This window comes from Typopeltis vanoorti, chromosome 25, assembly GCF_054136105.1.
Source record: "Typopeltis vanoorti isolate ZY-2024b chromosome 25, IOZ_Tvanoo_1.0, whole genome shotgun sequence".
NCBI classification, from domain to species: domain Eukaryota; kingdom Metazoa; phylum Arthropoda; class Arachnida; order Uropygi; family Thelyphonidae; genus Typopeltis; species Typopeltis vanoorti.
In genome coordinates, this window is record NC_143573.1 from 10,077,236 (window position 1) to 10,100,804 (window position 23,569).

At 38.5% G+C, this 23,569-nt stretch overlaps 1 protein-coding gene across 1 annotated transcript in view; it reads right to left on the bottom strand.

The window, feature by feature from the left end:
- Tsp74F (Tetraspanin 74F) overlaps positions 1–23,569 on the bottom strand; it is a 230,465-nt gene that overhangs the window by 16,488 nt on the left and 190,408 nt on the right. Inside the window, exon 7 of the mRNA XM_090414691.1 lies at positions 12,890–12,973. Within this exon, the coding sequence (XP_090270817.1) occupies positions 12,890–12,973 (84 nt within the window). The remainder of the gene's footprint in view (positions 1–12,889; positions 12,974–23,569) is intronic.

Sequence of the window (23,569 nt, forward strand, 5' to 3'; positions counted from 1 at the left end):
ACACATCCTTGTCTTACTTCTTTTTTGATTTCAAAGTTGTCAGAATATGCATTTTTATATCTTATTGAGGCCATTTGATTCCAGTATATATTTGTAATTATACATAGATCTTTTCCTTTTAACCCATTATTCTGTAGGATATATATTAATTTCTTGTGATCTATTGAATCAAATGCTTATTTTCCTTTACTTTCCGAGTCCGGAACACCAATCATATCCTCTCCATCCAAAAAACAACAGCTTGTATCACCTTGTCATTTACCGTCAGAATATCATCCGTGGAGCACACATCAATTAGATCTGGGCAACATAAAAGATGTTCATCAGTTTGGATGTCTCCGCAGTCACAGCTGTCATCATCTGCATAACCCCGTTTCATCAGATTACTTCTGCATCTGGACACTCCCACTCTAAGACGATTCAAAGTCCTCCAGGTGCTATAGGGTCCTCCAAGTTCAAAGTCCTCCAGGTGCTATTGATTACACCAAATCAAATGCTTTGGTGTAATCAATAAAACAAAGATATATGCTTTTCTGGTTATTAAGTTCATTACACCATATATGTAATTACCACCCTGTAATACAGTTAGTTAGTTTTGCATTAGAAACACTCACCTAATAACATGTTAGTCCACCTCTCTATGCAATCATGGCCCCCAGATGACTAGAAACAGATTTCACAAGGTGTGTAACTAGACCCATGTCTGCTGCAGCAATTCCATTAGTTAATGCTCATTCTGTGGAGGAGGATCAACAGTTCTCACACTCGTTCTAGCATATCCCATACATGTTCAATTAGGTTACAGTCAGGGGAGTTTGGAGGGGCCAAGACAATGTGACAAATTTGTTGTCTTGTTCCTCCAACCACTCAGTTGGACAAGCCTGATGACAAGGTGTGTTGTCCTGTTGAAAGATGGCACTGACTTGAGGTAGGCCTCCTGCAGATATAGATGGAGATGGTCAGCTAACATGTCCCTGTGGCATTCACCATTCATTGTTTGTGGGCTGATAACCAACCGACGTATGGTGTGCCAGGAAAAAGCTCCCTAAACCATAACACCACCTCCACCAGCCTGTTGAACCCCAACTGTACAACCAGGGGATAGGACTTCATGCTGTTTACAGCAAATGCAAACCCAGCCATCAGCATGGTGCAGCAGGCTGTGGAATCTCAGACAAAGAAAGGCATGGCACATGTCGCACTACCCTACTGTTGTACTGGTGGGTGAGCTGTGTGACTGTTGCATGTCACTGCTGAGATACCTGTCATAACACCCGATGCTCGTCTCTAGGATCAACCATATGTGGCTCACTAATGCGAGCCCTTCTGCTGGATGTCTGTTCATGGTTAATCCAGTTCTGGTACACCCTTGATACAATAGTATGGGAGCATCTAACTAAGTGCAGCTGTTTCCAAAATACTGGGACCTGCCCTCTGGGCTCCAACTATTTGCTCACGGTCAACTTGGCTTATGTCACCACATTTCCCCATTACTGGCAAACATTTAATGATTACATAGAGAGGATAGGTATGCCCATTTATAGTAGTCACAAGTGATGTTGATATTACATGGTGCTTCGTTATTAGTGCCAAATATGTAAATAGGAGAGGGTGGGAGTTTCCTAATGCAATGCTAACTCAGTGTACATTCCTCATCAATCTTGTGACCATTTTTTTTTATGTGCATTCTACTTACAAAAGGTTGGTAACTTCATCATCATCAAATTCCTGCCATACACCCTCAACAGGTGTACAGGATATGATAGTACTACATGAAAAAAATTACATCATTACTAACTTCCTATCTACAATTATCCTCCAAATCAGTCTATTACTTGTCAAGACTCCAACATTATCAGATCTTATATTTCTATCGTCTAAGGCACTTTGTACCATATCAATCCACCTATATCTTGGTCTTCCTCTGGGTCATTTTCCTACCAACCTGGCAGAGAACACTTGTTTTGCTAATCTTTCTTCGCCCATTCTGTTTAAGTGACCATACCCCCTGAGATTAGTTCTGTTAACGCATTCCTAGATGCTGACAATGTCAAGTTCTTTCCTAATATCCTCGTTTTTAATATGATATTGCCATTGATGCCATCTGTTCACGCCTATAATCTTTCTCAGGACTCTCATATCTGCAGTCTCTAGTCTTTGGTCAAGTGTTTTACTTCTGACCCAGCTCTCAGATACATAAGTTAAAACTGGTTTGAACACTGTCTTGTATACAGCTAATTTAGTGTTCCGACTAATTTCTCTCTTATTCCATATGAATTTATTCAATTGACTTCCCACCATACCAGCTTTGCTGATTCTGTTGTCTATTTCTATATTTAATTTACCATCTTCACTAAAAATTGTGCCTAAGTAGCTGAAATGTTTTACTTGTTCCACAGGTTCTCCATTCACAACACAGTTGACATTTTCAATGATTCTGCCTATTTTCATTGTCTTTGTCTTTTTATTGCTGACCTTCATACCATATCTATTACAACAGCTATTCAATTTAGTCAGAGAATCTTGCAGACTTGTAGCGGATTTATTTAGAAGTATAACATCATCCGCATAAAGCAAAGAGCTGACATTAACATCTCCAATTTTGATATCATGTTTAATACCACTTTCCTTCATAATGTGATCCATATAGATAATGAATAACAGAGGGGATAATGTACATCCTTGTCTCACACCAGATTTAACATTAAACCATCTTCCTGTACTTCCTTCAATTCTAACTGCTGACGTACAACTCAAATACAGAAGTATTGCTTGATATAATGCCCCATTGACACCATATAACTGTAGCATATTGAATAGCTTTTCTCTTGGCACCTTGGCATATGCCTTTTCCAAATCGACAAAACTTAAATATAGATCTTTGTTATATTCCCATGCTTTCTCGACTATTTGTCGTCGTAAAGTGAAGTCTGATCCTGACAGCCTCTATTTGGCCTGAATCCAGCTTGTTCTTCACAAAGCTTCTCTTCCACAATTCTTCTCAACCGTTTCTCAAGTATACTTGCATAGATCTTGCCAGGTACACTCAGTAGGAAAACACCTCTGTAATTCTCACATTCAGTTTTATCTCCCTTTTTATATATGGGTACTATGAGAGCTCTACTCCAGTCATTGGGAATTCGTCCCTCTGTCCAGGCTTTCTGAACAATGCAGTGCAGCTACTGTAAGACTTTTATACCACCATATTTTAGCATTTCTGGTTGAATATCATCTACTCCTGCTGCCTTTCCACATTTCAAGCCTTTGATGGCTTTTTCTACTTCAAGTATGGATATGTATTCCTGACTGCATGCCTGGTCAGTGTTTTTTTACCACTGTGCTGTCATCACTGCTTGTTTCATTTAGCAGTTTTTCGAAGTAATTACTCCATACTTCAAGGATATCTTTTTCTCCAGTTTTCACTTTTATCATCTCTAACTCCTTTTTCAGCACTCTTTCCTCCATTCCTAAGCTTCTTCAACAACCTCCAGAATATTTTGCCACCTTCTTGATATATTATTTTCTATATTCTTGCCAAAGTCCTCCCATGACTTTTGTTTAGCTAGTTTTACACACTGTTTAGCATTTTTGCATTTCTCTCTGTATTCTCTAAGAGCACAAGCTGACTTATTTGCCAGGGACGTTTGATATGCTTTCTTCTTTTCCTTCACTGCCTCTTTAACTTCCTGTGTCTACCATGGAGTTCTGATTTTTCTATCCTTGCAGACAACTTCACCACATGCCTCTTTAGCTGAATCAATAAGGGCTTTCTTCAGGGCTTACCACTGAATCTCCAAGGTTTGATTCCTGTTCTCAAACTCTTTCATTTTTTCTTCAATAATCTTTGTGTATTTCAGTCTGCAGTTCACATCTGAGAGCTGCTCAACTTTTATTCGCTTTAAAACTTTCTTACATATCATTATTTTCAATATGAAATTCAATTTTATCCTGCTCAAGACTAAATAGTGATCACTTCCAATTTCAAATCCTCTATACACTCTGGTGTCTTGCACCAGGGAGAAAACATCACTATCAACAATAACATAGTCAATGAGACTTTTCTTATTCCTTGCCTCTTCTCTCCATGTGAATTTGTGCACATTTTTATGTTGGAACATGGTGTTAGTAATAACCAATCATGTCCTGAGCAGAAATCCAACAGATATTTGCCATTATTATTAGCTTTGCTCTTTATTATTATTCCTGACACCTCCAAGGAGTCCGACGACTCATCGCAGGAGGACACCTACAGCTGTCTCGACCACTACACCGAACCTCTACTGCGAATCGTCTCCATCAATCGAAAGGCGCAATGTACTGTCGTTCTTCCAATTGCGCTACAGAGGCGCTTTGGAGAAAAGGCGCTTTTCTCCAAATTTTCCAAAAAACATTTCTGTATGTCTGGCAATCACTTCCTACTCTGCTATTTAGATCCCCAACAAGGACCAACGTTTCCTTTTTCATTGTGTCAGTTGCTTTTTCTAAAGCCTCAAAATATTCCTCCACTTCTACCTTAGTAGAACCTTCTGTGGGACCATAGGCACAAATAAGTCTCGTTGTCCAGTTCCCCATTCTCATATTTGCCCACATTACTCTACTTGAGACTTCCTGCCATTCAAGAAGATTGGCCTCGTATTTTGTGTTGAATACTATGGCTACTCCTTCTTTTCCTTGATTGTCATTTCCTGAATATAACATTTTGTATTTATTGCTCAGAAAGATCTCACCAGTTTTTGTCTTTTTTGTTTCAGTCAACCCTATTATGTCAATCTGGTTACTTATCTAATTCCTCAGCTAGCTCCATTTCTTTGCCATTCAGGCTTCTTATGTTGATAGTACCGATCTTTAACTCTGGTGATGCTGAGTTGGGGTGTATTTTCAGATTTGTTCCAGTAGCTGACTTTTCGCTGTCACCCTGGTTCCCTGGCGAAAACAACGGGGGCCTTGTTTAACCGGGCGACGCCCCAGCCGGCATGAAATTTTGTCATGTTGTACCATCATTTTTTATTTTGGTTTGACCAATAAGAATACAATTTGGTCGGCTAAATCCCAAATTGCCAGCCCATCCTCGTTCGTTCAGTATCCAAGTAGATACCCAACAGGTATCTACTTGGATACCTAATGTCCAATCCTCACCACGAGAAGGTGAGGATTGGACATTAGGTCAGAAGCCCTGGTCTGTTCTCCACATTCCTTTAAAGGCTATGTGGAGGTCTCCTCTTAGTTATACAGCTTTGACCCATAACAAAACTAATAGTAATAATTAGTGGCAGAATAATGAAGCTCATACCAACAGGAATGAATATGTTATGATGTATGAAACATATAAGATGTCACATTAGACTGTCATATAAGATGTCACATTAAACTGGCATATAAAAGATATGCCAGTTTATTGTGACAAAGTATAAACTTATGCATTTTGAGATGAAAAGATTACAAGCAATGTAATGAACTGGAGCTCTTGATGCTACCAGGAATATAGAAAGTTGTCCTCCTTACAGATTTTACCATTTCTAACTACACTGATCCAGTAGGTAGATGTCTCGCCCTTTGATACAACTAGATAAACCATACATCTTAATCTCATTTTTGCCACTGATATGTCTCTAAATATACTTCAGATGATGTTGGCCTGAATAAAAATGCCAAGTGGGATGCATTTTTTTGATTTCTGCGATTTGTTTCCTTGGTTGGATTATTGTTTCTAGTGTGAACAAATCACTAAAACAATTGTTATTCGGTATGAAAATATTTGACATTTTACTTTAAATTGTCATCCTGCATGTGAACTTAGGATATGTTGATGGCATTCAAAAGAAACATACTGCCACATGCAATAGTTGCAAGCTACTGTTAATAATAAATATTAGTACATCCAACACTGATTTGAAAGGACTAACAGGTGGAAATTATTCTACACCTTGTTCTGTGTCACTGTATGCAGAGAGTTTGGCAAAAGTCCATGAAGCAATGAACCTAATTTGCCTTGTAAATGCAAATCAAGATTCTGGCTGTGTCATGGTGTGAGGCATGTTATGTTGGTATGGAATGGATCCAGTGCTGTGTTGGAACCGGCTCATGCAAGCTGGTTGTTAATGTTTTTAAGTCGGGCGAGCAAGTTATTAACATTCTTTATTAAAGGATAGATGATGAATGATAATGATAGTATATACTTTTTCTCATAAATATTTTGAAATTGTATAATAAACACTTACATATATTATTCTTATCATCAAAAATAAATGCCTAATGGAGAATTCACAAAACACAAACTCAATTTATGAACGGGAATTTGGAAACGATTTTATTGACTAAACAATGTCTGTTCATTAAAACACAAACACGTTATCAAAACTCCAGAATGCCTTATTTTTCAGCAAATTTCCAAGAGCTTGCAACATTAAGTTCTCTGAAATACAACATTGTTGCACTATTGATAAATATAAAAATTCGTCGTGATGGATACAGTCTCTGGTCATTTGATCGACTACTCACAGTGTATAATTGTGCCAGTCATAAACGAGTGGTAATATTAGTGTTACATTTTTTTATTTTGTTCAGGATTTCATTTCATAATAATCGTTGTAGGTAAGTTATAGGCATATTGGTATACAGGTTATAGAATAGGTAAGTTGTAGGTAATATAGGAAAATTTTCTTTATATGTTTTTATTTATTTCTTTTTTATTTTTTTATAATTAAAATAATTTTAATCAAGGTTAGAGTTTTGCTGTTGAAAAAGCGGACAGCCGTTAGTTGAAAAAATGAAATAAAAAAAATCAACAATAAATATTCTTCTGTTTTTTAATAAATGTATGTAAGAACAATATAATGCCTTTCCATTAGAAAAATGCTAAGAATTTTTTTTTTCCAGCTCTTGCTATTCAAAATGTCGAAGAGGCATAGCGATTTACGAATTTTTAACAACCAGCTCGCTTTATGCGACGGTCACATAAAGCGAGCCGGTTGTTAAAAATTTACCAACACACCACTGAATGGATCCCTTATATTTCTGAAAGGCGAGCTGTCCTCCAAGGAATATCTGAGCTTTGTTGTCAATCAAATCCATCTTACAGGTAATGGTTGTTTCATGGATGACAATGCTGCTGTCTGTCATACGAAAATTCTTCAGCAGAATTCAGAGAGCATGACGGCCACTTCCACCCTTTTCCATGACCACCACAAAGCCCAGATCTGAACCCCATTGAAAATGTATGGAACATGTAAAAAAAAAAACAGATCCAGGAGCAAAGTCCTCTTCTGTGTAATCTGAGCCAGTTAACAGACTGTTTGATGAATGCCTGGTATGTTGCAGATGTGGATGCAATCCAGCACTCACTTTGTGGAATCTATGCCAAATTGCATATGAGTTGTAATTTACGCTAAAGGAGGTCCTACATTGTAATAAATAAAAGTTTCAAATTCAGTGGCCAGTATGTATATCATTGGCACCATGTTTGGTTGAAGTCTGGTGATATATTTAGATTCTCGGAAGGATGGGATGGGGGAGAATGTATATAGAATGATATCACATCACTAAGAATGTGCAGGAGGTCTAGGCATTTTTAGAGAAGAAAAAAAGTGAAAAGTTTTGAATCTTTATGCAGAAGAATACAGACATTATTTGATTAATCTGATAATTTTAAAATAGATTGCAAGTACTATTATACAGGTATCACTCCATGGGGTCCAGAGACTCATCATGGGAGACCCACGCTAACTTTTATACACAAAACATATCATACCTCTTCTTAAACTTATTCACTGTCAGAATGTCTGTGCAGTTAGCCTAGTGACTATGCACTTTGCAACCATATGCCTGAAGGAGCGTCCTAGGTTCGATTCCCGCGGATGATGTGAGGAGCTTAAGGATCTTTCTCAGCCATAGCCAAGTTAGCTGGTCTTGGGCGTGGACAGCAGGGTTTTTCCTACCAGTTTATCTGAGGTTTTTCATCCCCCAAGCAGGCAAACTGGTCCTGTGAACAGACAGGCTACAGTCATGGGATATAGTACTTAATCTTAATCACTGATAAAGTGAGGAGTTGCCCCAAACTCCTCTTGTATTAGCCTTAGAAGGTCTTGGTTCTGCTTGTAGGTATTGTACCTTGTTGAGATGGCTACAGGTGAGCAAGCACCCAGTTCCTGCTACCTGGGCATCAATAACCCAAACTTCTTTTTCTTTATTATCAAATCTGGTTTCCTTATGCCTACCTCTGTACAGAAGTGAGGTTCTACCATGCTCTCCCAACCTTTATTTCTTAAATGGGTTTTTCAATATGGAGACCACAGTATCATGCCTCCACACACAGATTCTGTGTGTTCTAAAACAACACTGAGAGATGTGAGATAGAGTTTCACTGTAGTGGCAGTCAGCCCTACAGTTAATGTCATCTTTACCCCAGTGAGCTGTATGGACCCTCGTGGGCAGGGCATTGATTCTAGTCCTAATAAGGACCACATACTCATATCCTGGTAGTAATCTGGTACCATCCCTAATCCATTGATGTTGAGGGGGCACCTTGTAAGATTCACAAAGGGAAGCCCCATCGACAGAGCCATGAAATAGAGATGCCTATCTCATGCTCTGCTGATGCTGTCACTATCTGGGAGCCCTGGTACCGGGTCCAACCCCTAGTGTGCCTGTAATCATCTTGAATAATAGAACTATGGAAAGCATCCCTGAAGATGGCAAGGAGGAAGCTTCAAGCTTTGCTAATCGGATGAAATGCAGTTGCGGAATCAACCAGCAGAGAGATGGAATACCAAACCCTCCATCCTTTTATACAACTGCACAGATTACCCTTAGTTTCTCTCTCCATCATATTTTGAAAAATTTCCTTTGTGTCAATTTTATAAAACCCCTTTAATATCTTATTAAGTTTCTATCATGTTCCTTCTTTTCCACCTGTCAATTAAACTTTGCAACCCATACATCTTTAGCCTATCCTCATATGGTGCATTCCACAGACCAGTCAACCAGCTTTGTCACTCTTCTCTGAATCCTCTCTTCCATTTTCTGATTCCCAAGTAACACAGGCGACCAAATCTGTGCCCAGTAGTCAAGATGCAGCTGAATCATAGCCTTATAAAGAGGGATAATAACTTTTCTTTATTTAAAAAGACACCAATCTGTTAGTGTGTTTTTCAACATCCAAGTAATCCTTTGAGCTATTTTATTAATTTTTGCAATATACCCTCTGAATAACTCTGTCCACCATTAGCCCAAGTCCCTACAATCTATTACCTTTAATAAGCCCTTGTTTAAGTATGAATTTTCTCAAACTATCAAGATGTACCTTGTCCATTGCCATTTTCTCCTCTTTATTTTGAAAAAGATGTTTGTTGCTATATTTTGTTTCCAGTTACTGTTTAAGTTTTTATTTCATCTATCTTCCCTATCACTTTCAATTTGCTGACTATAAATCTTAGATATTTTGCCATTGCCACCCAAGCTATTAGTAGAATGTTTGTCTTCAGTCATAAGTCTGCAGAAGAAAAATTGTTCTCTCTAAAACCAGTTAACTCAGCCCTACCCTAATGAAGTTACAATTCTAAATAAGAATTTGAACTTATAGATTAGAGACTGTGTAGGTCAGTGGAAGTGGCATTTGCACTCCATAGCACTTAACCAAATGAAGGAAGACTTGAGTTCAAATCTGCTTGCCATCTAGAGAACATTTTTCTAAGCCCTTTTTCACATGGTTCCCGAGATAGTCAATCACTGGCATGGGAAAGCGGCTTTTTTCTCCTAGAAACTTGGGTTTTTCAGCCTGTAAACTCTCAAGAAAATCGACCATGAAACCCACACTATTTTCAGATATTAAAAAAATATTGTGTTAGAGTTATGGACCACGAGATGGTGGCACTTGTTAGCTGTCTCTTCACTGTGTGTGTCGATTGGATTAGTGATAGCCTTGGCCAGATATCTCTGATTAGCTACCAGTGGAGATTGAACTGCCCACTCAGTCTCCAAAGTTAGTTAGGGCTAAAACAGCCTCACTTACTCCCTATATGGGAATAAATAAAAGGCATTAGCAACTTATATCTTTTTATATTAATATCGATTATACCGGCCTGGTTGGCCAAGTGGTTAGCGCATCCGCTCTCCAGCCTAAAGACTGTGGATTTGAATCCTGCTTTGGGCATGGACGTGATTCACTGTGAAAATACCAGTGGTTGGCGGTGATGTGAATGATGATGGTAGTTGTAGTTGGTGGAGACAAAGAGTTGTAGAGTAGGTGCCCTCCTTCGATGAGTCCCCTGTCCAGGGAGTCATGTAATATTATTATTATTACATGACTCCCTGGAGGTGTCATGTAATAATAATAATATTAAATATAATCTTAAAAAAAAAAAAAAACAGCTAACTTAACATGCAGTTTGAATAGGAATGGTAATGTTGTGTTCCTGTATATTAGAGGTGAAAGACGTAACGGGGCTATATAGTATTTTATCTATTTTATAGGAATAGGAATTGTAGCCATTGGCCAAGAAAGTATGGCACGGACATTTGAGTTCTGTGAACGAGCTGTATCATTATAACAAATGTCTTTGGCTCTGTGTGTAAGTGTTTTTAAAATACCATACTATTGGGTTGGATGATGTGATTGTTTATGTAGATATCTTTCTGTGTGTGTGTTGGCTTTCTGTAAATGGAAAAAGATAGTGATCCATCTGAAAGGCAGGTGACCAATGTGTCAAGAAAAGGTAAACAGTTATTAGATTCTTTTTCTACCATGAAGTAGATTTTGGGGTGTTGGCTGTTTAGGTAGGTGACAAAAGCATTCAACTTGTCTTGTCCAAGGGGCCAAATGGCAAATACATAATCAACATAGCGTAACTACACTAGGGGCTTGTATTTTTCAAAGTGTTACATGTAAAAGTTTGCTAATGGGGGGGGGGGGGATCCATAGCGGTGCCATTGATATTTGTAGATTTTTCCTTCCCATGTAAAGTAACCTGCATACATAGTAAATTGAATAATTCAAAGATATTTGGGGGGGGGGGGATTTAGACTTTATCAAATCACGAGTGTCTATGAAGAATTCTCCTAACCTGAACAAATCTGGCTGTATTAATTTGCCGAAAATTTGGGAGACTTATCTTAAGAGCAACTCCCACATAGAGGGCAGCAAATTAGGACTTTAGATCTTTTCTGTTACAATTGATATTGTTTCCACTTAGTCACTGTTGCGTATACATACTGTATTGTGCTCTGAAGATGCTCATTTAAAATTCAGTGAAATATAAACAAGTAAAAAAACATCTTTTTTTATAGAATAGTTCGTTTGGTATTGTTAATACCATTAAAAATAAGTTATGAGTGGACATAAATTATAGTACCAAAAATGTCATAACTTTCATATAAATTAAGTTGCAATATGTTTTTGGCAAAAGCTACAAATTTCCTAAGGATGTAGTTAAGGAATTAACATAGAGTGCCTTACAGAAAACTATGCAGAGAGACAGTTCAGTATGAAATATGTCCACTGCGAGCTACAATGAAGCTCTCACAATGTCATACCATGCTAAGCAGCAAGTGATTCAGGAGTTCTTGAGGCAAACTGGCCCACTCCTTCAGAGCAAGGATAAGGTGTTTGTTTTCTGGAGGGGGAATTTCAAGAAGCAATATGTCTCCCTATTGCATCCCAAACATGTTCTGTGGGATTGAGATCTGGGGAGCATTATGGCCACTCAATTCAATTAATATCCTCAGTCTCCAGAAGTATCTCCACTGCATGTGTATGAGGTGGTGTGGCAATATCATTTGTAAAAATGAATTCTTCGCTTTACAGCACCATGGAACAATCGAACATGATGCTGAAGAACTTTGTTGCAATATTGTTCACCAGTCAGTCACTTTTTCCGGGCACTTGTGCCTCCATTAAGCATAATGTCTCCCCACACCCGACCCCTACCATTATCATATCTATCCCTTTCAATAACATTCTCATAGTAGCAAGCAGTACTACTTTCATGCCAGATCAAGTGTTATCTAGAATCAAAGGAAAGACTAAAACAACAACTCATCTGTAAAGAGTGTTAGCCCATTGGTGTCTTGTCCAATTTTTATAGATACAACATCAGTGAAAATGAGTTGTGGATAAAGGGATGCAGATTATAGGCCTTTGGGTGTATTGCCACAGTTGTTGAGATATCTGCATACCAGTGAAAATTGAATGGAACCAACCAACATGCTATGGTGCGTCAATTACGTTTTGACGTTATAACCAAAAATCTCTCTTCGTTCTCTGTGGTATAGTGAATGTGACATCTTAGTAAATGTCTGGAATGCATTCCATTAGTTTGAAATGCTGCCCAGATCCTGGACACAATACTATGTCAGATTCCAGACTGTCGCTATCAGTAATTCTGTGGCCTTTTCAAGTTTTCCAATAATTCTTCACCACATGATGAAATCATCTAGATGTCATTGAGATATTACAAGATACCCAAATTTGCAACTTTATTCCTTCACAAAAAGAGCTTCCTTCGAACACAATTTTGTTAGCACAGCATTTTGCCCTTTATCCTGTTGAGTGTTACTACATGATCCCTTTGTACACGATTCAAAAATCTGAACGTGTACCTGCTTTCTACTTGAAATCGTCAGTTATACAAATTGCTGCAAGCGGATTTGTCTGAATTTGTAGCTGTAACATTCATAAATAGTGTTCATCCTTAGGTTTTGGATGTAGTGTAGTTTTACATTCTGCTACAGAAGATTAGATTTCTTGTGGAGTGAGTGTTATATATTTCAGCAAATGAATCATTTGGTTTGTTTCCCCATATTATTCCAACTAAAATATAGAAAACCAATACTTTCACCAGACACTGAAGTATACTATAATGTTCTATACTAAATTTTGGATAATATAATTACTCACCAAGAGACATGATATTCCTACACCAATTCCTCCAACCACTTTGGCATGCTTCTCAACAAAGTATTTTAACTTTTCAAAACATCCCTACACAACAAAAAGCATCATATTAAGCTTCATTTCTGTAAATGAGGATTTCATATTAAAATTTTTAAAGTGAATTTAAGCCTTTCTAATTGTGGAATGGGGAAATGCAGCTAAAATATGGTTAAAATTAAATTGATCATGGGAATGACAGTTTTATTCATATTTTTTAACATAAGGATATCAAACTTGAATTATTTTGGAATATTAGAATCACATGCAGGGATATAATGATAAATTTTAATATTGCTAAAAGAATGTGTGTGTATTTAAGTTTTATAACAATTTGGAATACAAAAAAAAATGAATATTTTATTCATTGTAATTTCCAAATAGCCCATTTATGCTCACAAAATGTTTTCATTGATTTTTGCTGAGTTCTTACATCCATAGCCAATCCATGGTTGCAATTCAAACATGATAAATGGAGTTGCATCCCAATCTGCTAACACTTTTTTCAATTCATTAAATCTGATATATGTGATCTCTTATTAAACTATTTCTCATCCCCACCCTCTTTGGAAATTAAGCAGCAGGTTCTCTCTTTGTGAGAATTACAACCACCCAAAAGTAAACGTGCATTCAGTTATAACCAAACATCTTAATTTTGCCTGGGTTGCAGCTGCTATTAATCTGATCCACACATGAAGGGCCACATGACCTATAGCACATTATTGCTATGTGTGGGCAAGGAGGAGTCTGTTCACATTGTGCTTGAACAGCAGAGTGGGGAAGACTGTTCCAAAGGACAGAAGTAGATGGGATGAATGGTTTGGTGAGTTTCAAGATGGACTGTGAAAGGGTAGTGGTTAGAGTGGCTCTTGTTTTAATGATTTTGGAGGAGAGTGGAGGAATAATAGTGGCCAATTGAGAAGAGCACTGTAGAAGAGGCACTAGGCAGAAACTGAATGTCTGTGAGAGAGGGATTGAAGTGAGTATGTGAGAGAAGGATCATTAATTAGCTGGATTGCCCTATTTTGGATAGAACTGAACAATCTTAGAAATGTGGTTGTTGTGCCAGGAAAGATCAGAGGTGCAAGTTAGTCTGAGTAGAGAAATCTGATAATGTTTGAATATCTCAGCATCACTAAAGGTAAAGGAGGGGAGGAGAGGGATGTGGTCTCTTTTTTTGCAAGAAATCAGATAGTTCCGAGTTTTGGTGGCATCGAAGTTTGCAACGTTGTCTTTGCCCCCACTAGGATATAGTTAGAAGATCTGAGTTCAGGTCACTGGTCATGGTAGATCTTGAGGATTCTAATACCTGAGCACTACAAGGCCTGTTGAATGAAAAGGAGGAATGGGGTGTACTGTCACTGGCAAAACTAGGATTGGAAGTCAGAGAACAGGTCATTTATATATAAGAGGAAGAGGCTGGGTGAAAGAACAGAACCCTGGGGTTATTCTTGCATTGGTGGGAAAATCTGAGGAGAGTAAACCATCCACCATGACATGTAGCGAATGAATAGTGAGAAAGTTGGTGATCCAGGTGCAGAGTGTGTAAAGCAGACCATAGAAAGTTTGCTAAGTAGGCCCCTGTGCCAAACTTGATCAAATGCCTTTGAAATGTCGAGGGCAACCACATGAATTTCTCCATGGCTCGAGTCCAGAGGTGGGTAGTGAAGGAAGAAGATCAGCTCTAGACTGCAAGTGGAAAAATCTATACTGCTGGTCAGTGATTAGTTGGTATGACTCTAGGTGGTTCAAGAGTTGGTTGTTGATGACCTTCTCCATAATTCTAGAAGTGAGAGCAATTGGATAGTAGTTCATTAGCTCACTTATCACCACCTTTCTTTGGGATGGGATGGGCTGGATGTGGACCTGCTTTCATGTTGTAGGGTAGATATCATTTGAATAGGATAGATTAAAGACATGATACAGGATAGGTGTTAGTTCTGGGCCACAATTTTTTTTTTTAACACAATAGTTGGGATACCATCAGGACCAGATGCCTTATTGAGGATTTTTTGGATTTCTTTTTTTGTCGGAAGACTATGGGTAACATGAAGGGAGATGTTCTTGGTAGTTTGGTGGGAATTTTGTCCAGATCATCAATGCAGGAATTTCAAGAGAAAAGTGATGCCAGTACACTGACTCTCTCTTTAGGTGAGGTAACTACAGTATCATCCGGTTGTAAAAGTAGTGGATACCTGGGTGAGCAGAAGTTGCACCTAGTGGTCTTGGCAAGGGACCAGAAGGAGAAACTGACATTTGTGCAGGAGGAGAGTTTGCAGCATTTAGCCCTTTCAAAGTCTGACTTGGACTGGTGATGATTCTTTTACAATGGTTGTAAGTTGCAGAGTGGGCAGCTGGAGTTTTGGTCTTGAGCCATTCATGATAAGCAGAAGTCTATCTTTTACAGCATTGGCACACTTTTTTTGAGAACCAAGGCTAGTGTAAACACCTTATTGGGTTCCCCAATAATTCTAGAAACTAAAAATCTTTGACAGATGTTGAGCATGGGGATGTCATTACCTTAAGAAGTGTCCCAGGCAATGTTTAAGCAGATGTTTGTTGATAAATAATATTCCTGTAAAATTGGTAGTGGAGATAATAGCCTGCACGAGCCAGCATGCCAGTGATTACGTCTTGAGTTTCACATTTTTGAATAATATTCAATTATTGATCAGTCTTCCATGGTGTCAGATACACTCAGAAGTCTCATTCAATACCTTCAGCTATTCCTGTATGGAAAATCTCCACATCATTTCCTTGTTCCTTTATCTCGTACAAGCCTTACTTCTTTTTCTATGTCCACTTATGAATCCCTTTCATATTAATCTGGTAAAATTCCTTCAATTTAAATGTCTGTCTTATTTCCTCACTCTTCTACCTATCTGTTAAGCTGTTCAATTTGCATTCCCTCAGCTTCTCTTTATAATCATTCTAGCATTCTGATACTGCCTTGGTATTTTGTCAGTTCTATGTATGGTTGCAAGCCTATAAATACATTATCATGAGGTGTGTTAAGGATTATGTAATCTATGAACCTGCTTAACAGGTCAAAGATGGTATACACTTTTCCAAGCTACTTGGGGATCTCAAACAGAGTGGTCTAAACCAACCAGTGAAAAATCATACAACCTAATTTATTCATTTCTCAACTCTTTCCAAAGATTCTTTATCACCAGGAAAGCCAAGTGACCATACATGCACAAGTCCGGTTGCAGTCCTATCAAGTCTTTCTACTGTGGAACAACCAACTTCCTTACTCGTTAATAGCATCCCTATCACAGAAGCAACATGCTGTATGATCTTCAAAACTTTAGATATATTCTCTGAACATACTGAAATAGTAATCAGCAAGCAATTGAATATATCCTTTCAAAGGAGATATTCACTTGTTTACTATGCAATATTATTATTACGGACAACTCCAGGGAGTCATTAGACTCATCGAGAGAGACCCCAAATCATATTCATCACAACTATTTGACATTCATACAGTATCTATCATGCCTCGCCTTAAACTCATTCACTGTCACAGCATCCACCACAGACTCTGGCAGCCCATTCCACTCATTCACCACTCTAAAAGTAAAGAACCCAGCTCTAACACCTTTACTAACCACACTTTTGCCCAGTTTCCATGGATGTTCCCTAGTCCTCCCACAACCAGCCCTGTTCTCAAAAATATCTTCTGAATTAATTTTATAGAAACCCTTCAGTAATTTGAATGTCTCAATCATATCTCCCTTCCTCCGCCTATCAACCAATTTTTGCAACCCACAAATCCTCAACCTGTTCTCATAAGGTTCATTCCACAGACCTGCTATCATCTTGGTCACTTGCCTCTGGATCCTCTCAACCTCCTCCCCATCAAGAAGAAACCTAGGTGACCAAACCTGGGCACAGTAGTCGAGATGGGGTCTTATCAAGGCTTGATACAGAGGAACAATAACCTGCTTGTCAACATATTCTTCAGCAACCAAGTGATTTGATGAGCTGTTTTGGCCACTTTTGCAATGTGCCCCCTAAACTTCAACTCCTTATCCACCAACACTCCTAAATCTCGTGCCTCATCAATTTCCTGGAGTACAATTCCACCAATGTAGTAAACTGCTGCTAATCTTTTCACCCCAAAATGTATAACCTTACATTTTGCCACATTAAATTGACATCCATTCTCCTTAGCCCAGACCTCCAATCTATTAAAATCATCTTGCAAAATTTTGACATCATCTGCATTCACTATTGCCCTACCCAACTTTGCATCATCCACAAACAAAACTTTTCCTCTCAGATCCTTTCCTAAATCATTAATGAACAAATTAAACAGCAGTGGTCCAAGAACAGATCCTTGTGGCACATCACTAGTCACAGGACGTCTTGTGGACTCTACTCCTGAATAAACCACTCTCTGATATCTCTCCGTCAACCACCCTCCTATCCATCTCACCAACCCTATATCCATCCCCTTATGCTGCAATTTACTGATTAGAATTTCATGTGGTATCCTGTCAAAGACCTTAGCAAGGTCCAGTAGAATTACTGTAAACCCATTACCCTTATCCAGTTCAGCCGTCACTGTGTTATAATACGTGAGCAAGTTACTGAGGCATGACCTACCCTTCACAAAACCATGCTGTCCCCGATACAGTATTCCATTTTCATCTATCCAATCTTGTATTTTCCTCTTGACTATTTTCTCCAAGACCTTGATAATGACTCCTGTTATGCTGATTGGCCAGTAATTTTCAACAGCAACCTTGGAACCACCTTTATGCAGCGGAACTATTTTCCCCTCTTTCCACCCCCTTGGGACTGACCCAGACCTGAGGCTCAAATTAAACAAAATGGTCAAGGGCACTGACAATTCTTTAGCCGCTTCACATACAACATGAGCTGGTATGCCATCCAATCCCACAGATGTATTGACATTGAGGTTCTGTAATAGACTAGTTACCTCTACTTCATTCATCACAATTCCAGTATAAGCTGTTGGTTCTTCCATTCCTGCAATGTCACCACCTGGATGATATACTCTTGCAAAGTGCTCGCTCAGTAATTCCACTATATCGACTGATTCGGTTACTGCCCTACCCTCAGCATTTTGTAAAATCATTCTGCCATGAACATTTTTCCTTTTACTTGCAACATATTGAAAAAACTGTTTGGGATTCTCTTTAGCCTGCATGGCCAATTTTCTTTCGTAATCCGCTTTTGCTTTTCTTACCACCCTTATTACCATCCTGGCCTGAGCTTTATACTGTTCCTGCACCTGCTGGTCACCTTTCTCCTTAAATTCCCTCCACAATTGTTTCTTTTTTTGCAGCTCAGTGTTATTCATCCATTTAACCCCTACTTGATTTATTATTCGGACTCTTGGTATACAGTCAACCATTGCCTCCTGCAAACACTTCTTAACCAACTCCCATGCACTATCAACATCCAGCCCTTGCAGTTTTACATGCCATGGCACTGAGCCAAGCACACTCCTAAGCTTGTCATACTTACCAGCCCGGTAATTCCACATGTACCCTGTCTTAATTGTAAATTCCACTCCTTTAGCCACCTCCCAAGTCATGACCTTATGGTCACTCTCACCAATTGGTGGCAACATGGTCACGTTCGTTACAGCCACATTCTCACTTGCAATTACTAGGTCACGCACTCTCTGCCCCCTGGTATTTTCCACTACATGCTGTCGCAGATAGTTGTCCCTTAATAACCGCATAAAATCCAATTCCTTCCTCCCATGTGCCCTCTCCTCTTTCCAGTCAATGTTACCATAATTGAAATCACCCATAATAATTACCCTCCTTCCACTCATTTCTTCTATTTGCCTATGCATACTATCCCCACCATCTATTCCATCACCTGGTCTATAGCAGCACCCAATTGTATATTTTGTTCTGCTAGATTCTATCTCACACCAAACAGCCTCAGATGTGCTCTTTTCTCTATCCTGCAGTTCAACTTCTATACTCCTTGGCTGCAACTCATCAGCTATCATCAATAACACTGCTCCCCCTCCCCTTTTTATTTTCCCTGTCACTCCTGAACATGCTATACCCATCGCATTCAATCCCACTAGCTTTATCATCTTCTGTCAGCCATGTTTCACCTGGAAGTGCCAACAAAGGCCAAAAACTCTTCCTTCTTGTTCCTAATGCTCCTAGCATTAGTGTACATGAATTGCAGAAGTCCATTAGTCCCATCCCTACTTTGATGCCTTATACTAACTATCCCATTCTGATTTGTTGTCATTCGTATGGGCATATTATACTCATTCATACACTCAACTGCCTCCCTAAAGTCTGCATATCTACTCCCCCCCACCCTTAATAAATCTAGTTTCCCTGAGTCTATACATCCACTTCCACATCATTCAGCAACACTTTTTCAAGCCTCCATATACCAACTCCATTCAAATGTAACCCATCCATCTTATATAAATCCTTTCGCCCATCGAACTCGCTCCACACATCCACAAATTCCACACCACTCTCTATGCATAACCCACGCATAAAGTCATTGGCAATTATGGCCCTCCTTTGAAACACTTCACTGTCATACTGCGGTAAAATACTCACCATCCTAACTCTCTCACTCTTCTCTTTCGCTACCTAAAGTAATTCCCTCATATCCTCTATCATTTCCATTTTGTCTTCTTTCAAATCATTTGTTCCTGCCACGATTATCATCTCTTTCACCCTCTGTTTTTGCACTCGAATAGATTCACTGACGTCCTTTATGTTCGCACCCGGCTAGTATGATTTCGTCAAACTCTCAACTATCACACCTCTTAATAGCGAATCCCCATACAGCACTCGCTCCTTCATTTTATTGACGTTTACGAACATTCTATTATTTTTTGTAACAGACTTTTGCCGTTTATTAGCCTGTACGTTCAGCACACATTTTTCCATACGCTCCAGTTGCCTTTTTGCTCTGTGTATCGCTCCGCTAAAACATGCAATTTCACTACTCGCATTTATCTCACCATTTTCATTATCAATCAAATCATCCATTCGTTCTGTATTTCTACCTTCATTTACACTTTTAACAATGCTCTCACACCTATCTGGCACTACCTCGCAATTCTCTATCACACTGCCATTTTCTACATTCTGACTATTGTTAACGATATCACTCTCGCCACCTGAAACACGCTTGAGATCCTCATTCTCCTTACACTTTCTGCACATATTAACTCGACTATCACCATCTAACCAGACTCCCACCGCTCTTTGCAAAGCATACATCTCACAGATAGCACGTTGCATAAACTCATTTACATCAAAACTCTTAAACAAACATGGTGACCTGGCCGCCGTTTTTTCTTTTTTTTTTTTTTTTTTTTTTTTTTTTTTTTTAAATCGGTGCCATATGTATGCTATCTTATCTTAAAAATAATAATTAAAATAACACAGAAAACACACAAAAATCGCACAGACACACCAAGAAACAAAAAGCAAACAATACTATGTAAAATTCTAGTAAAATTGCCAATGATAACACAAAATACTACTAATCTTTTCAGGAGCTCTCGACAAGCTGATGATCATATCAGTGCAACACCTAGCGACCTCCACTTTTATATTACTATAAAATAAACTGAAAAGCAGTGGCCCAAGGGCATGCAACTGCTTACCTTCCTTTTCTGGGACACTGCTCATTCATACAAAACTTAGACAATCTATTCATCTTCTCACTAATCTGAATTCATTTCTATTTAATTCAAAGCAAACTGCTTACAGCAAGGTTCTTAATCACAAGAAGTGCAGATAGACTTCTGATGCTTAAGCTTATATATATTATTACACATTTAAAATATAGAGGTAGAATAATTAAATAAATTTAGTTATTTCCAATATTTGAACAAAGTTAAATTGGCATCATCAGGGAAAAATACACTTGTATTAATTTAAGCATGCAGGCACATACACTTCAGTAACTGAGAATGAACAGGAGGAATACAAGACGTCCACAGTCCTAAAATTATGTTACCTATTGGCTTTGGATGAGTATTCTTGGCCATTGGACTGAGTGCGAATGAGTTTCACATGTATGTTTGATGTGACCATATTTACGCAGGTTAGGATAGCTCATTAGGGCAGAAGCAGATTCCAGGAAATGCTTCTCAAATTTAAATTTGATTTAGTATAGTAAGGTAGATTTTTTCCATCAGAAGAGCATAGGCTCCTAACCCAAATGGCCACAGTGGTGGAAACAAATATAGTCTTGGTGCTCTGATATCCTAATGTTGACTGTCCTGCCTGTTTGACCACAGTAGAAAATGTTGAATCTGGTCTTTAAGAGAGCAGTTAAGGGATGTCAACTTTCTGTGTGGTTCATAAGTTCACAATTGTATTCTTTTGAGGATCTTGGCCACCTTTTCAAAGCTGCCTTGTATATATGGAATGGTGATGAACCGTGAAGTTATGACCATCGGCTAAAAAAGAAAGTGTTCGTATGTGGTTGAGTTCAGTAACAAATGCAGTATTATCACAGCAAATCAATTTTGCCTTGTGGACTAAGATTTTTATAATGCCATATTGTTGGGCAGAAGGGTGATGAGACTGTTGATGGATGTATTTACCTATACATCTGGTTTTCTTTATAAACAGTGAAGGCCAAGGATCCATCAAGTTGTCAGGATCATAATGTGCTTTGTCCTGAGTATGTTCAAAAGCTCTTAAATTTTGCTTTTAGGGTATCTACAAAATATATCCCATGCTCTCTCTCTTGATTTTTTTTTTTTTTTGCTGCTTTGTACTCTGGGTTTCACCAAGGCTTTGGAGAGAGTAGAAATCAAGACTATGTTTATGGAACTGTGGAAAAGCCGTTGCTGGATGGACAATACAATCTGTGACATCCTTCACTGAAAGGTGTTCAGCTGACTGCTTCAGCATTAAATTTTGTTAGCATGGTCCATTTTCCACATGGGCTTCCCTCTATATAGGAGAATGTGGTTCCTGTGAAGACTGTAAATAACAGGAAAATTATCACTTCCATAGTTATTCTTGATATCCCATATAAGCATTGAAAAAATGGCAGGGGAACAAATTGTAAGATTATTGCAGTATATATATATATATATATATATATATATATATATATATATATATATGTGTGTGTGTGAACAGGTAGGCATGTGGAAAATGGTATTGAGTCCATTATTAAGAAGGCAGAGATTGTTATTGTCAAACATCACTCAATGATATGATCTCATCCATTCGTGCTGGCATTACCCCACAGAGTGTTGTCCATTAAAGTCACCCATAAGCAGTATGGGCTGAGGCAGTTACGATATAAAATTATTAGGTTTGATCTCATTAACTCATGACCTAGTGAATAAATGGAACATACTGTAATAAAAAATCCTATGGATAGGAATTTCTACTGCTTCCAAAGCAGTATTGAGCTGGACATGTTGGAAAAAAGTATGATTGTAGGATAGCTATCCTAGGAGTATGATCATCTCTAGTTCTGGCCTTATAACAGTAAAATTCCTTAATGCTCAAGTTTTTTTTTTTCGTCTGGCACCAGAACTCCCCACCCACCATGGACCTACACTGAGATGTACTATTTGGCAAGCAGTAAATGTGCTGAGAAGTGGAATGCCAGGGTTACCCCCCTCCCAGATGCTCAACCACAGCAATCCTGGGCCTCTCCCTGGACCATGGGGGAGGAGACTTACAGCAACACTGTTGATACTTGCAGGCAAGCCCACTAGGCAATTAATCCAGCTGGATCATCCAGGATTGCCTATCTTGCTAAAGTAGTGGCCAAAGTAGTGCAAAACTACCAGAATCCCCCTTTTTCGAGTGCCCACAGGTTATATGATACAGCAAACATGGCAGCAGGATATTGGATCCCACTGATGGTGGTCTGGAAGACAGGACAGTAAAAAAAGAAAAAAAAAAAGACTCAGGAGAAGTAGGGCAAACAACATGGGGGAAAAAAGCAAGAAAAAACAGAAGACTGAAAGGGACCATCACTGGGAGGTTCACTCCATCACAAACATGCCTCACGTGGAGGGATACTGATCCTTTAGAGCGCACAAACATTGCTAGTCAAATGAAAGGAGATTTGAGATAAAAGTCAAGCTTTTCAGACAAACCTTTACAACACATATGGAATACATGATGAGAATGAAGACCATAGCTGTATTATTTTTGAGATGAGATGAGATCTAGGTATCTTAAAATTATTTTCTTTGCTATAAAGTATAGGATATTTTTTCTTAGTAAACTATTACATGGAATAATTTGCCCAGCGCATACTTGTGACCATTTCTCCTAAGCTTTATGTTGATATCGTTGCAGTTTGGAAGTCTTCATTTTCAGAATTATTTTTCTTCACAAAATGAATTCTATCCATTCATCCATCTTTTCTAGATGATATCATCCTAAAAACAGTGTGATGGTAGTCTTCAGTATTAATTATGAAAATGTTTGCATGCCTCATTGTTCCACAGATTCTCTTCTAAAACATTCAATCATTAGAATTAGGTTGTGAAATTATAGCCAAAGCAACTGAAACTGTGAGGCTATTGTATTGTCCATTGTGTTCTTCTGGCCAGCTGACATGTTTTGCAGAATGGAAAACCATACCACCTCCATATGAGACTGCTTAATTCAGAACCTCAGATTT